Source organism: Mobula birostris, chromosome 12 (genome assembly GCF_030028105.1).
Source record: "Mobula birostris isolate sMobBir1 chromosome 12, sMobBir1.hap1, whole genome shotgun sequence".
NCBI classification, from domain to species: Eukaryota; Metazoa; Chordata; class Chondrichthyes; order Myliobatiformes; family Myliobatidae; genus Mobula; species Mobula birostris.
Window position 1 is genome coordinate 74,018,263 of NC_092381.1, and position 14,332 is coordinate 74,032,594.

The 14,332-nt window shown below is 41.5% G+C and overlaps 1 protein-coding gene across 1 annotated transcript in view; it reads left to right on the top strand.

Moving 5' to 3' along the window:
* The first annotated feature begins 11,198 nt into the window (after window positions 1–11,198).
* The window catches only part of LOC140206236 (adhesion G protein-coupled receptor D2), a 53,645-nt gene continuing 50,511 nt past the window's right edge, over window positions 11,199–14,332 (top strand). The window contains exons 1-4 of the mRNA XM_072274554.1: window positions 11,199–11,255; window positions 11,785–11,826; window positions 11,925–11,952; window positions 12,034–12,276. Coding sequence (XP_072130655.1) covers window positions 11,199–11,255; window positions 11,785–11,826; window positions 11,925–11,952; window positions 12,034–12,276 — 370 coding nt within the window. The remainder of the gene's footprint in view (window positions 11,256–11,784; window positions 11,827–11,924; window positions 11,953–12,033; window positions 12,277–14,332) is intronic.

The window sequence follows — 14,332 nt, forward strand, 5'->3', positions numbered from 1 at the left end:
TCTTGTCTTTTTAAGCAGCCATATGTGCGGCACCTTGTTAAAGGCCTTCTGAAAACCCAAGTATACAACATCCGCTTTCCTTCATCTGTCCTGATTGTTATTTCTTCAAAGGTTTTCTCTTGAGGAAACCATGCTGACTTTGGCCTATTTTATCATGTGTCTGGTGGGAATGTCATATGTTGAAAGACTGGAGCGACTGGGCTTGTATACACTGGAATTTAGAAGGATGAGAGGGGATTGAAACACAAGATTATTAAGGGATTGGACACGCTAGAGACAGGAAACATGTTCCCGATGTTGAGGGAGTTCAGAACCAGAGGCCACAGTTTAAGAATAAGGGGTAGACCATTCAGAACGGAGTTGAGGAAAAACTTTTTCCACACAGAGGGTTGTGATTCTGTGGAATGCTCTGCCTCAGAAGTCAGTGGAGGCCAATTCTATGGATTCTTTCAAGAAAGAGTTAGATAGAGCTCTTAAAGATAGCGGAGTCAAGGGATATGGGAGAAGGCAGGAACAGGGTACTGATTGTGGATGATCAGCCATGAGCACAGTGAATGGTGGTGCTGGCTCGAAGGGCTGAATGGCCGACTCCTGCACCTATTGTCTATTGTCTCCATGTACCCTGAAACCTCATCCTTAATAATGGACTCCAACAATTTCCCAACCACTGAAGTTTAAGCTAACTGGCCTATAGTTTCCTTTCTTCTGCCTCCCCACCAATTCTTAAAGAGTGGAGTGACATTTGCAATTTTCCAGTCCTCCAGACCCATTCCAGAATCTCATGATTCTTGAAAGATTGTTACTAATGCCTGCACAATCTCTTCAGCTGTCTCTTTCAGAACCTTAGTGTGTAGTCCATGTCTAGGTGACTTATCTACTTTCTGACCTTTCAGCTTCCCAAGCAACTTCTCCTTACTAATAGCAATGGCACTCACTTCTGCCCTCTGTCACTCTCACATTTCTGGCGTACCGCTAGTGTCTTCCACAATGAAGACTGATGCAAAATACAAAATGCAAAAGTTTGTACGCCATTCTTTGGCCCCCATTACTACCTTTTCAGTGGTCTAATATCCACTCTCGCCTCTCTTTCACTCCTTATACGTCTGAAAAAACTTCTGGTATCCTCTTTTATAGTATTGGCTAGCTTATTTCCATGTATCATCTTTTCTCTCCTTGGGGCTTTTTTAGTTGCTTTCTGTTGATTTTTAAAAGCTTTCACTACTTTTTACTCTATTATATGCCCTCTCTTGATTTTATGCTATCTTTGACTTCACCTGTCACTCACGGTTGCCTCAACCTTCCTTTAGAAAATGTCTACATGTTTGGTATATATTTATCTCGCACCTTCCAAATTTCTCCCTGAGCTCCAGCTATTGCTTTTCTGACATCATCCCTAGTGTCCCCTTCAACTTTTCCCAGCTTCTCTCTCATGTCTCTGTAATTCCCCTTACTCCACTAAGTTTAACTTCTCCCTCTCAAAATCTGATCTGTCTATACTTTGGCCCACCATTTGCTGTGATTATTTTTGCATTGATCTGACAGATTAGTCCCTGTAGTTATTCCCCTCCTTCTTTACTCCCTGAATTTCAGAAACAGATCAGAATAGATCTCGGTTGTGATCAATGCTAGTTCGCCATAATTTCAAAGACAAAAAATGAAAAAGAATTTCTGCAGGGAATCTCTCAGATGATGGAGTCAGTGTTTTTAAGGGGTCAGAAAAGATATAGCTGTCGATTCTGCTCTCTACATTTTCACTGATGTCAGGTGAGGATCATGTCCATTCTGCCTATAGAATTCACACAATGATTCCAGGGGCTAGTTCTTTGGCCAGTGGGCCAGATGAATTTTGAGGATCCATGCTGTATTTACCATGGACAGATGTTTCCAGTACAAGGCTAATTAGATGGTTGTGATAACTAACAATAAATCTCATGCCCTTTGTTTCCCAGACATGGAAGATGAGGTGAATTTGTGACTGAAGTTCCTCTCTGCCAAGTTTTATAACTTCAGAGGAAATATCACTGGCTCACAAGAACTTCTTGTTAACTGTTGGCATGTGAACTTCCTGACTTCATCAGTCAGGAGATTGAGGCTGGACTGGATCTTTTAGTACTTTTAGTTCTACATGATTTTTTTGTGTTCTTGACCATTCTTTTTACCGATTGGCAGGCTGGGAATTTGGGTGATCTGTTAGTTTTTGTGTAAGGGAGGGGTGGGGAGGGTTGGGGTTTGCAAGTTTTTGTTTTTGTTTTCTTTTTCTTTTTGTGCAGGGGGGAATTGATGTCTTCCTGCCAATTATTTCTATGGTTTTCTGTATTTTGTTGCTATCTGGAAAAGTCAAATCTCAGTTGTATTCTGCATACATACTTTGACAATAAAATAAACTTTTGGATATTTTGCTATAGAATGGAAGACACTTTTCTGGTATAATGTCACAGCTCTTCTTTCAAGTGTTCCTTCTAGCAGGCATCAATATGTTATACCTTTTTGTCATTCTTTGGTTTCAGCAGGATGGGTAATTGAATATCTTGTCTATAGGTTATTAACAGTGAGTTGCTGGATATCTTAATTTTCTTCCACAAGCCATCTGTTCTTGAAGTCATAGACTTTCCGTTTTAATGGCCTTCAGGTTTCTGTGTAGCTAATTTTCTTTTCCATTGAATCATAGAAATATAGAAAACCTACAGCACAATACAGGCCCTTCGGCCCACAATGCTGTGCCAAACATGTACTTAATTTAGAAATTATCGAGGGTTACCAATAGCCCTGTTTTTCTAAACTCCATGTACCTATCCAAGAGTCTCTTAAAAGACCCTATTGTATCCACCTCCACCACCATTGCTGGCAGCCCAATCCATGTACTCACCACTCTGCGTATTTTTTAAAAACAAAAACAACTTACCCCTGACATCTCCTCTGTATCTACTTTCAACCACCTTAAAACTGTGCCATCTCATGTTGGCCATTTCAGCCCTAGGAAAAAGCCTCTGACTATCAACACGGTCAATGCCTCTCATCATTAGCCATTGGGTAATTTCCAGTCACTGATGCTGTCATGTTGTTTGTGAAGTTTTGACTGCAACAATACTGTCTTTAAGGCAGCTTTGAGACCTTGAAAGTTGGTGATCTTTCTCCAGAGCAAGAAAAAGTCTCTCCCTCTCACCCTATATCCAGACTGTATAGAAAATGGGCAGGGCTCGGAGTAAAAGGGTGGGGGGGGGGTGTGGAGGAATACGAGCTGCCAAGTGATTAGTGAGCCCAGGTGAGGACAGGCAGCTGGGGGTTGGGAGTGGGAATAAGATGGGAGTGATTGAAGAAAGAGGGGAAAAGAGCTGAAGAAGGTGGAATCTGATAGGACAGGACAGTGAGCTGTGGAATAAAGCAAAGGAGGTAGGGAACTAGAGGGAAGAATCTGAGTGAGAGGCAGATCAAGTGAGCAGGAGAAGCAAATGAGAGGGGCGATTGGGGGCTTTGGGATAAGGGAAAACAAATGGGATGTTGGGAACAGGGAGAATGGTCATCAGAAGTCAGTGAAATCAATACAGATGCTGTCATTGGGTGGAGACTTCCAAGACAGAATATGACGTGCTGTTCCTCTAATCTGGAGTTAGCTTCAATTTGGGAAGAGAGGAGTTTGTGGACAGACATGCCATTGTGGGAATGGAAGTGGAATTAAAATGGTTGTAAGCTGGGAAAACATGGCTGTTTTGGCAGATGGAGTGAAGGTGCTCAACAAAGTGATTTCCCTTATCTACAGTGTAGCACTTATGATCGCCCACAACTTGTGTTCTAAATCATCCCAAGCAGGAAGTATTTAAAATAATGAATATAATGAGAAGACAATTAATGGGCCAATCTGACATTGTTAATGCATCTGCTGCCAATAAATGCACTGTTGAATGCCAAGTGGACCTTGATCATGATAAACATCAACCATGTCCTTTCCCTAGACTGTGACCCATCACTGAATATTACATTGTTGTTTTCTGGACATCACTGGCCTCTCTATTGAAGAGCTTGGCTAGAAAATTACCTAAAACATAGAACAGCACTGCACAGGAGTAGTGCACATTGCTGTGCTGAACTAAATAAATTATTTATCTTAGTGATATGACACACAGTGGGATCTTCTGGCCCTTCGATCCATGAACTTGATCACCAGACAATTTACAACGACCAAGAAATAAAATGCCCTGTCTACATATCCCCATATCCTTTGCTTTTCCAGCACATTCATGTGCTTATTTCAGAGCCTTTTGAACATCATATTTCAAAATTCAAGGTAAATTTATGATCAAAGTATGTATATGTCAGCATATATTACCTTGAGATTTATTTTCTTGTAGGGACATACAGGGAAAAAAGAAATCCAACAGAATTTTATGAAAAGTTATACATACAGACAAAAACTACAAAATACCACTTTGCAAATGAAAGACAAACTACAAATAAAGATGATACTGAGAACATGAGTTGTAAAGAGCCTCTACTACCAATCCACAGTGCATTCCAGGCACTCACAGCACTCTGTAAAGAAAAAGCTTGCCCTGCACATTTCCTTTGAACTTAACCACTCTCACTTTAAATGCATTCCCTCTAGTTTTAGACATTTCAACCCTGGGAAAAGATGCTTTGTCTACATTATCTACTTATCTCATAATCTTACAAACCTCTATCAGATCTCACTCAAGCCTCCCCCACTCCAGAGAAAACAAGCCAAATTTGTCCAATCTCTTATAGCACGTTCCCTCTAATTTATGCAGCATCCTGGTAAACCTCTTCTGCACCTTCTCCAAAGCCTCAACATCCTTCCTATAATGGAGTAACCAGAATTAAATATAATTTTTCAGATGTGGCCTACCCAAGGGTTTTATTAAATTTGCAACACAACTTCTGAACTCTTGAACTCAATTCATTGACAAATAAAGACAAGCATGCCATATGCCTTCTTAATCCTATCAACCTGTTGAATCACTTTCAGGGAGCAAAATCTTGGACTTGAAAATTTCCGCACATCAACACTGCCATTAACAGTGTACTGTTCCTTTATATTTGATTTCTTAAAGTGCAAAACTTCATATCTGGTTGGGTTAAACTCCATCTGCCATTTCTCCACCATATTTGCAACCTATCTTTGTCCTACTGTGTCCTCTGCCAGTCTTCTACACTATCCAGAATACCACCAATTTTCATATTATCTGCAAATTTACAATCTACCTAACTACATTTTCATGCAAGTCACATATATATCATAAACAGAAGTTCTACTACAACCTCTGTGGAACATCACTAGTCACAGACCTTCAGCCATAGTAAGTCTCATTGACCGCTACCTTCTGTTTTCTATGGGCAAACCAGTTCAGAATCCAAATGGGCAATTTATCTTGGATTCTAATCATGCATCTTAATCTTTTGAATGAGGCTCCCATGAGGAACCTTGTCAAATACCTTACTAAAATCCATGTAGACAGTTCCACCATGGACACTACCCTCCTAGCCATCAGGGATATCTTCAAGGAACAATGTTTCTAGAAGGTGACATCCATCATTAAAGTCCCTCACTATCCAGGACATGCTCTCTGTGCATTATTACCATCAGGGAGGAGGTACAGGAGCCTAAACGCCCACACTCAATGTTTTAAGAACAGCTTCTTGCCCTCAGTCATCAGATTTCTGAGTGGTCTTTAAGCACTACTGTATCTTGTTATTTGTCTCTGCTGCTGTTTACCTATTTTTGTAGCTTAAAACAATGTTTCTGTCTTGTCCTGTGCTGTTGCCGTGAAAGAAATTCAATGACATATGTCAATGACAATAAAGCTAATTCTGATTCCACAGCTGTCACACTTCCTCAAAAAAACTATCAATTTAGTAAGACATGAATTGCCCCACACAAAACCATGCTGACCTACCTAAGTAGTCCATTATTTTCCAAATGCTCATAAATCCTATCCGTAAGAATCCTCTCCAGCACCTTCCCTCCAACGTATGTGAAACTTGCTGGTCTATGTTTTCCAGGGTTCTTCCCAATTCCCTACTTGAATAATGGAACAACATTTGCCATTCATCAGGACTCCAGGACCTCATCAGTGACTAAAGAGGACACAAAGATACTTTATGTATTTATTTATTTAGAGATACAGCACGGAAACGGGCCCTGCTGACCCAATGAGCACATGCCACCCATTTACATCCACGTGACCAATTAACCTGCAAACCTGTACGCCTCTCCCTCAATCGCAGGACTCCGCAGAGAGTGGTGCAGATGTGAACTTCCCACTATTCAGGACATTTACAGAGACAGTTGTGTAAAAAGGGCCTGAAGGATCATTGGGGACCTGAGTCACCCCAACCACAAACTGTTCCAGCTGCTACCATCCGGGAAATGGTACCACAGCATAAAAGCCAGGACCAACAGGCCATCAGACTGATTAATTCACGATGATACAATTGTATTCCTATGCTATATTGACTGTCCTGTTGTACATACTATTTACTACAAATTACAATAAATTGCACATTTAGTTGGAGAGGTAATGTAAAGATTTTTACTCATGTATGTGAAGGATATAAAAGATAAAGTCAATTCAAGTTTGAATGTGGGAGGGAACTGGAGCAACGGGGAGAATGTACTAACTCCTTACAGGCAGTGACGGGAATTAAACATGGGTCACTGACGCTGTTACAGCTTTACGTTCATGGCTATGCTACCATGCCACCCACAGTCTAGGTCCCAGCAATCTCATCTCTTATCTCTCTTAGTAACTTGGGGTATACCCATCAGGCACTGGAGACTTATTTATCTTAATGTTCTCCATCTTAATATTATTTAAGAGACATTACCTCCTCCTTTATCTCGAAATGTCCTAGCAAATTAGCACACTCTGTACTGATCTCCCAATCCTCCATGTCCTTCTACTTGGTAATTACTGATGCCAAGTACTCATTTAGGACTCTCCCATATCCTCCACCTCCAAACACATTCCATCCTTTATCTTTGAGTAGTCCTACTTGCTCCCCAGTTATTCTCTTGTTCTTAAAATCTGTATAGAATATATTGGTATTCTCTTTAATCCTACTTGCCAAGGACTTTTCATGGCTCTTCCTGTTCTCCTACTTCCCTTTGTGAGCCCATTTCTGGCTTCTTTATAATCCTCAAGGTCTCTGTTTGATTTTAGTTTCCTAAACCTTATATATTTCTTTTTCATCCTTAACTAAATTCACCGCCTCTTTCAACATCTAAGTTTCCTTACATTGACATTCATGTCCTTCTCTCTTACTCAACCACACCTCTCCTGTGCTCTGTGCAGTGGGTCTTTAAACACCCTCCACATGTCAGATGTGGACTTGCCCAAAAACACCTGCTTCCACTGAGCTCTCCCTAGATCCTGCTTAATATTCTTGCAATTTGCCCTGCTGCTGTTTAACATTCTCCCACAAAATCAATACTTATTGTTATTTATGGCTATCTTAAAAGTTTTTTTTATATTTTAAGGAGTTGTGATCACTATCCCTTAACTGTTCCCCCACTGAAAGATCAGTCACCTGGCCAGGCCCATTACCCAATACCAGGCCCAGTATGGTCCTTCTCACGTTTGTCTATCTACCTCTTGATTTAAGAAACTCTCCTGGCTTCACCTAATAAATTTTGCCCTGTCCAAGTCTTCTAAGGAGGTCTCAATATATATTGGGGAATCTGAAGTTGCCCATTACAACATCCCTGTTGTTTTTATACCTTTTTCTAATCTTCCTACATGTGTGTTACACAGGGGGCATTGATGGCAGACCCAAATGCAAGACAGAGACACTACAGTTCTAGGAACAGGACTAGGTTTGGCAAGAAAGCAGGGGGAGTCAGGAAGAAACAACACTGGACATTGACACAGGCCCTGGACGAGACTAGGATTCAGGGCCTGGGCTAGGACATGGGCCAGAAGCACAGAACCCAGACATGGAACGAGGAACAAGGAGCCTGGACTAGGAACTTGGAACTCCAGAACCAGAGTTTGGACAAGGACCTGGAACCTGGGTCTTGGTTGGGACTTGGAATCTGGGTCTTGACTTGGAACCAGAAACCAGGTTGAGGCTAGGACTCGGCACTAGGATCCTGGCAAGTACAGGATGTGGCTACAGGACTGGACATGGAATTCCTGCACAGGACGAGGCACATGGACAGAACAAGAACACAAGGCCTTGGCTTGGACAGGACAAGGTTCTTGGACATGGTTTGGACAGGACGAGGGAACCCCAGCACCAGGCTGGGTGAGGTACTCCTGGGCTGGGCAAGGAATCTCCAGCACAGGACATGGCTCTTGGACTCAGCTTGGTTAGGCTCTTGGATGCAGATACAGGACCCCCTCCTCAGAGCACAGGGACAGGATGACTGCCAAGGATTCAGATGGGGCAATCCAGCACAGGACAAGGAATCTCCAACACCAGGCTGGGCAAGGCACCAGAACTGGATGAGGACACAAAGCTCAGACTTCGCCAGGGATGGAACACAGCACATGGACTTGTTCTTGGAACACAGGAGAACAGAGCCTTAGGTTTGAGCACAGGAATACAGAGCCTTGGACTTGAAACACAGGAACATGGAACACAGAGCCAGGAACCCTCTTTGGGAACAGGACATAGGGCCAGGACTCATCTTAGACACAGACACTAAACACAAGGGCACAAAGATACAGTTCCAAACTCAACGATAGATAGTTCCTTATCTTGGCATGGCAAGACAAGGCTCCAGTCTCACTCCAGAAGTTGAATTTGACAGGAATACTGACAAGTTTTCAGGCAGAAGGGAATAGTCCAGCAAACAGTACCTCGTTTGCAGAGGTATTTATGTGCCAGACCAAAATGAGAATCAGGTGCCTCAATTAAGGCACCTAACAGAACAAGGGAGAAAACTGGAAAACCCAGAAAAAGGATCAATGGACTGGACTGTGAACTGGAATGCAGACTTCATGGAGTGGACCATGACAATGTATTCCTCAATGTCCTGATATCTATTGGAGGGAGGGGGTTGTGTGGTATAATCCCATCAGAGTGATTGTACCTTTCTTATTTTGAGTTCATATAGACTCAATCTATCCAATATAGACAGACCTATTCTCAATCTTCTCAAACTCACTTGGCTACTACCATCCCTCTTCCTGAGGTGACAAGTGATCTCGTCGTCGCAACCAAAGCCTATTCTTGTTCATAGAATTTATTTCTTCCTTCTGTTTTAAACCCTCTCTTCCTTTGATTCAGCTTATACCAGCTAATATACCCAATGCTCTTTGGTACAGTTTCTAATTGTCTCCTTTTTCTCTTGGCCTCCAGTATTACTCTACAATCAGGAAAGCCAGGCAGTCTAATTCTTTCTTGAACAGAAACTCAATAAATTCAAAACGATCACCGTTGTCCTCCTTTACCTTAGTGAATTAGTTCTTGCTTTGAACAACGTCTCCTTTGATTCTCGTCAAGTTCTCCACATAAAAGCTGTTGCTATGGCAACTTGCGAGTGTATCTACGCCTGCCTACACGTGGGATAAATTCTTTGCTCGGGTTCAACAGGGATCCCATCTCTCACTTTTAAGAATAGTTGACCATCATTTATTTCTTGTCCTCACTGTGAACACAATTTCACAGAATCTTGCATTATTTTCTTTGACTTCTCCGTAACTCTACCGGAAGTTTGTTGTCAACAATTATCGAGTGAAGACTACCAAGTGAAAGCCTAAAGACGGCCACTTGTTAATCTGCTTCTCTTCAGAACTCTAATCCTTTCACTTGCCTTCATCTCATTTAGTCACATGGTGCATTCTGTTACCTATTAGTCCTTCGGACCGCAGTTGAGAATTTTATCCTACAGGGTCCGCTACCTGTCACTCTCATCTCTTCCCATAAATCAGGAATGATTTTCTTGCTTCCCAATATCGCAGTGAAATCATCCTCAGTCATCCCCAGCATTCTTAGTGTGATTCCACATGCAATTATGCTCACCTCTCTATCAAACCTATAAAGTAATCTTCCACGACAATAAAAAAAATCTAAAACAAGGGCCGAAAATGCTGGAAATATTTGGTGAATCCGGCAGCCTCTGTAGGAAGATAAATGGAGGTGCCATTTAATGTCGACCTATGGAGTATCCTCCATAACGCCCCGATTCACTTTTAATCATCCATTACCCACTCCCTTCAAGCCACTCTTCCACGCGACTCCTCTGTTCGTTTCTTTTTATCTCGTTCAAACTTCACATCATCACCATTTATTTCTTCATGTTTATTTTTCTTTCTCCGATTTCTACAGTGTTGTCTTCGTTGTAGATTGTACATGCTTAGCCACTACTGCAGCTGTCAGCGAGGCTGTTCTGCTGCACCCGTTTGTAGCTCCTCAAAACGCTCCTATTTCTTCACTCGTCCCAGTCCTTTTGGTCATTTAAACTTTCCCGATTTCCATTGTGGTTCGAATATTCACCTTTTCTCTTGTTGTCCCTTAAAAACCTCGCAACTTAAACTCTATCGCCTAGCTGTGATTTAAAATAACAGCAAAAACCACAAATTTACATGTTAACCCTGTTTTCCTTTCTCTAGGATGGCCGCTGGTCATACTGTCCATCGCAATCTCTTTGAATAAGCGTTTCATTCGGTTGTGATACTAGAAACCCGGTCTACTTCTGGAAACGAAAGATGACCAACACGTGTTTTATTAGGCTCATTCATCAAAGCAACAGCTTTTTTTCCTTCAGGTCCGAAGGTGATTTGCTTCGACGCGGCACCTTTTAACTTTGGTCCCATAAACTTAACGGATACCCGTTTCACTCCCCGTTGTAATTTTTCCCAGTACCGAAACATTACCACCCTTGATAGGTTAATTGAGGTGTCAGTCGGTGGCAGAGCTCCGCTGATAGGTTGCTGCGCACTTTCCTTCCCGGTGAAATATTGTTCAGTATTCGCAATTTATGGCAATAGGTAGTCTTGGAATCAAGTCGTAGTCAGATTTGGACCTGCTCCTGAAAAGAAGGATGCGGGATTTTTCAACAGGCTCACATTTGTAGAGTACCAAAATTAAAGGAAACGTTAGCGAAAGGAATATTAGAACTCGTGGAAGTGAAAAGGAGGTAGATTAGGACGGAAGCGAGGTGTGGGCGACAACGTACGGATGGGGTACGGCGACAGTGGATGACTTGGCTTCTCTTGGACACAAGGTCTGCGAGGGAAATGACCGATGGCTTGGGATTCCGTCTGGCTTCCTGCTCGGCATTGACTAAGAACCCGGTAGGAGATGGGGCAGCACCAGAGCACTTCGCCGCGCCCCTTTGATTCTTAGCAACTTCGGAAAGCCCAATAACGCAGTTTTCAATGCACCCTTCGATAAAATGCAAAGTAATTCATTTCAGGGCTGGGTGTATGACCGATGAAGAAGGCAAGTTCACAAGTAATAATATTGATAAATTCCCAATTTTGAACAATTTTTAATGTTGCAAAGAAACATTAATAAGGGAATGGAAAATTTTACATTTGAATGAGTAATAAGAAACTAAACACTTAGTGTGCCCACTTAAAGCTAGACTGAGGAAATGTGTAAGTTATTTTAGTGGAAATTTGCTGCGATCTCCCGCAGAGTCGGGAATGACAGTCAGGACAAATGAGAAATCAATTGCCTGTTCATTGTTGCCAAAAGTATGGGACACCAGGGATACCATTTGACGTTTTAAACACCGCGCGTCCCGTTTTGCGCATTTTTCCCCAGTTAATCTCGGGGAAACTCTTGTTTTTACATTTTTTAAAACTTTTTTCCAAACAGGATATGCACGTGGGAACGGTCTTTCCATGTTCGGCTATTCTGGTAAATGAGAACGATTTATTTTACTTTATTACATGTTTTTTGGTCAGTGATCAAGCTTCTTGTTTATATGACAATTAGTGTTTTTTTTTTGCCCGCAGTTCTTCTGTGTCCCTGGCCTGCTGGCAGGTGAGTAGATCCAACAGCGTCACCAAGCATTTGAACTTAAGTGCAGATATTAGTCGTTACAAAGTGTCCTCCTTTCCTCAGCCTCCCCAGACTCGCAGCTGCCGACGCTGGACGGCCCGTGTTTCCTCTACCGGGGTTACTATTATACTTATGTCCCAAAGGAACACCAGTGGGCTGCAGCAGAGAAATTGTGCCGACAAAGGTTTGGATTTCTGGCCACTATCGCGACAGTTGACGATAACCAGAAAACAACAAACTTCATGAAGTCCATTGGTGTGGAGGAGACAGTGTGGATTGGTGCCAAAGTAAAAGAGGCGGGTCCTGGTGAGATTATTCATCGCCTCTTTTTTATTTTATCATTTTTTTCCATTAAGAATGATTTTAAAGTTAAGAGTGACATCATGCCCGTCGATTTGAAATGTCTTTAAAACATTTAGTTCAAGACATTCATCTATTCGGTTACATTGGGAGTAGATTTCTTTTACATATCACCGCGGTCATACTGGGAATATAATCGAATTACAGTAGTGAAACCTTCCAAAGTTATGCCGTATTTTCGCTGGAGTAAACGTCCCAAAATGCTTGTTGGAGATGCTAATAAAGAAAAAAAAGACACAATTTTTTATACATCAAATTGACCATTTGATGCTATGTCTTTCAGAGTAAAAATTATTCTTTGGATTTGCGATTGACTGTGGCTAAATTGTCAGCGAGCTCTATAGATCTTTGGATATTAAGGAAATCCAGGGATAGTGGGATTTGTGCGGGAAACGAGAGCTAAGGGAAGTGGCTCTTATCAGAAGGCAGTACAGATGCCATGGCTTCGGTTTGTTATTTCTAAATACGGGCACATTTATCTGTCCCGTTCATTCTTAAGTCTTTGAATCGAGCAGCGCGGAGGGAAGCCATTAGACTCTTGATGCCCGTGTCTGCTCTTTCAAAGAGCTTTATCTATCAGCCCTACCTCTTCCAATTGCTTCCACACATCTAACTAAAATCATGAAATTTCGTTAAAAGTATATCTCCCGAGGTCCTAAAATTTCTTTTATCGATTAGCTTAAATTCTTTGCACTTTGATTGTAAGTCCGTCTTTGTTGCGTGCGGTGTTTCATTTATTTTATTGTGTTTCTTTGTACCTACTGTGAATGTCTGCAAGAAAATATATCTCAAGTGGGTTATGGTGACATGTATGTACTTTGATAATAAGCTTAATTTGAGCTGCTACCATTGGAAACTATTTCCCATTCCCACAGGACACATCTGATCATCTGGCACTATCTGTCATGCCGGACTATCAGATTTGCTGATCTATTGATGATACTCCTATCAATAACCAAACACAATTTTATTTCACTCTGTTGCAGTAAAATTTCTATGGAAGCAGATGAGAATAAAGGGAACAGGAAATACTAAAGGACTCCAGACCCCAGCTCCACCTTACTGACCCCTGATGCTCCTGCTCTAGAGCATAACTGACCCAAAGTCTGGACCCCAGCCCTGAGTCCACATGTCCTCACAGTCCAACTAATGATTGAGCCAGTTGCTGGGCCAACTGGATTTCTGATCAGCTGGATGCTAGATTATAGCAGTTTAACTATAATTTTGAACATCTCTAATAGATTTCCATTTAACCCTTTCCTTGGAAGTTTCTATCATCTCTTTGCTATTCAATTGAATGTTTCTTTCTATTCTCCTTTATGTGACCCATTAACAATGGTGGCGTCAGATAAAATTGATGGAACATTAAGCAAGTGTACGACAGTTGTATCACACAATCTGATACACCTGGAAAATTCTAAACAAATTTACTGACTGAATGAAATTAAATTCAAAATTTGTTTTATTCTGGATAAGATCAATTTAAAAATAAATCCATAATATTGTGTTATTTCAGAGCCTTTCATTGCGTTCATTGTACATTTCATCTGTATGTTTGCCCCTGGAGAGAGGATTATCAATTGATCTGGTAAAATCCGGTAAAATTGATCGCTAAAGTAAAATTTGCCAAGACAGCGGTTCAGACTAATATGCTGTTTCATAGACAGGTAATTTTTCCTCTTCAGATGATGGGATAACGGAAATAGAGCAATTTTTCAGCAACTATGGATTTAGATTCTCCTTTGTATAATGGCAGCAATCTGTACTTTAGGACAAAAAATAGAAAATGCTGGAGATGTTCAGCTGGTCAGGCAGCATCTGTAGAGAGAGAATCAGAAGCTTAATTTCAGGTTAATGGTCTTCCACCAGAACTTTAAATATTGTACATGACTGAAACTGAGTATCTTTGGGATTTCCAGAGGTCTGTGGTGTAAAGCTGACTGCTGAATTTACCGACGGGTTGTTCTGTTTTGTAGTCAATTCATCCCAATCCTGGCAACTG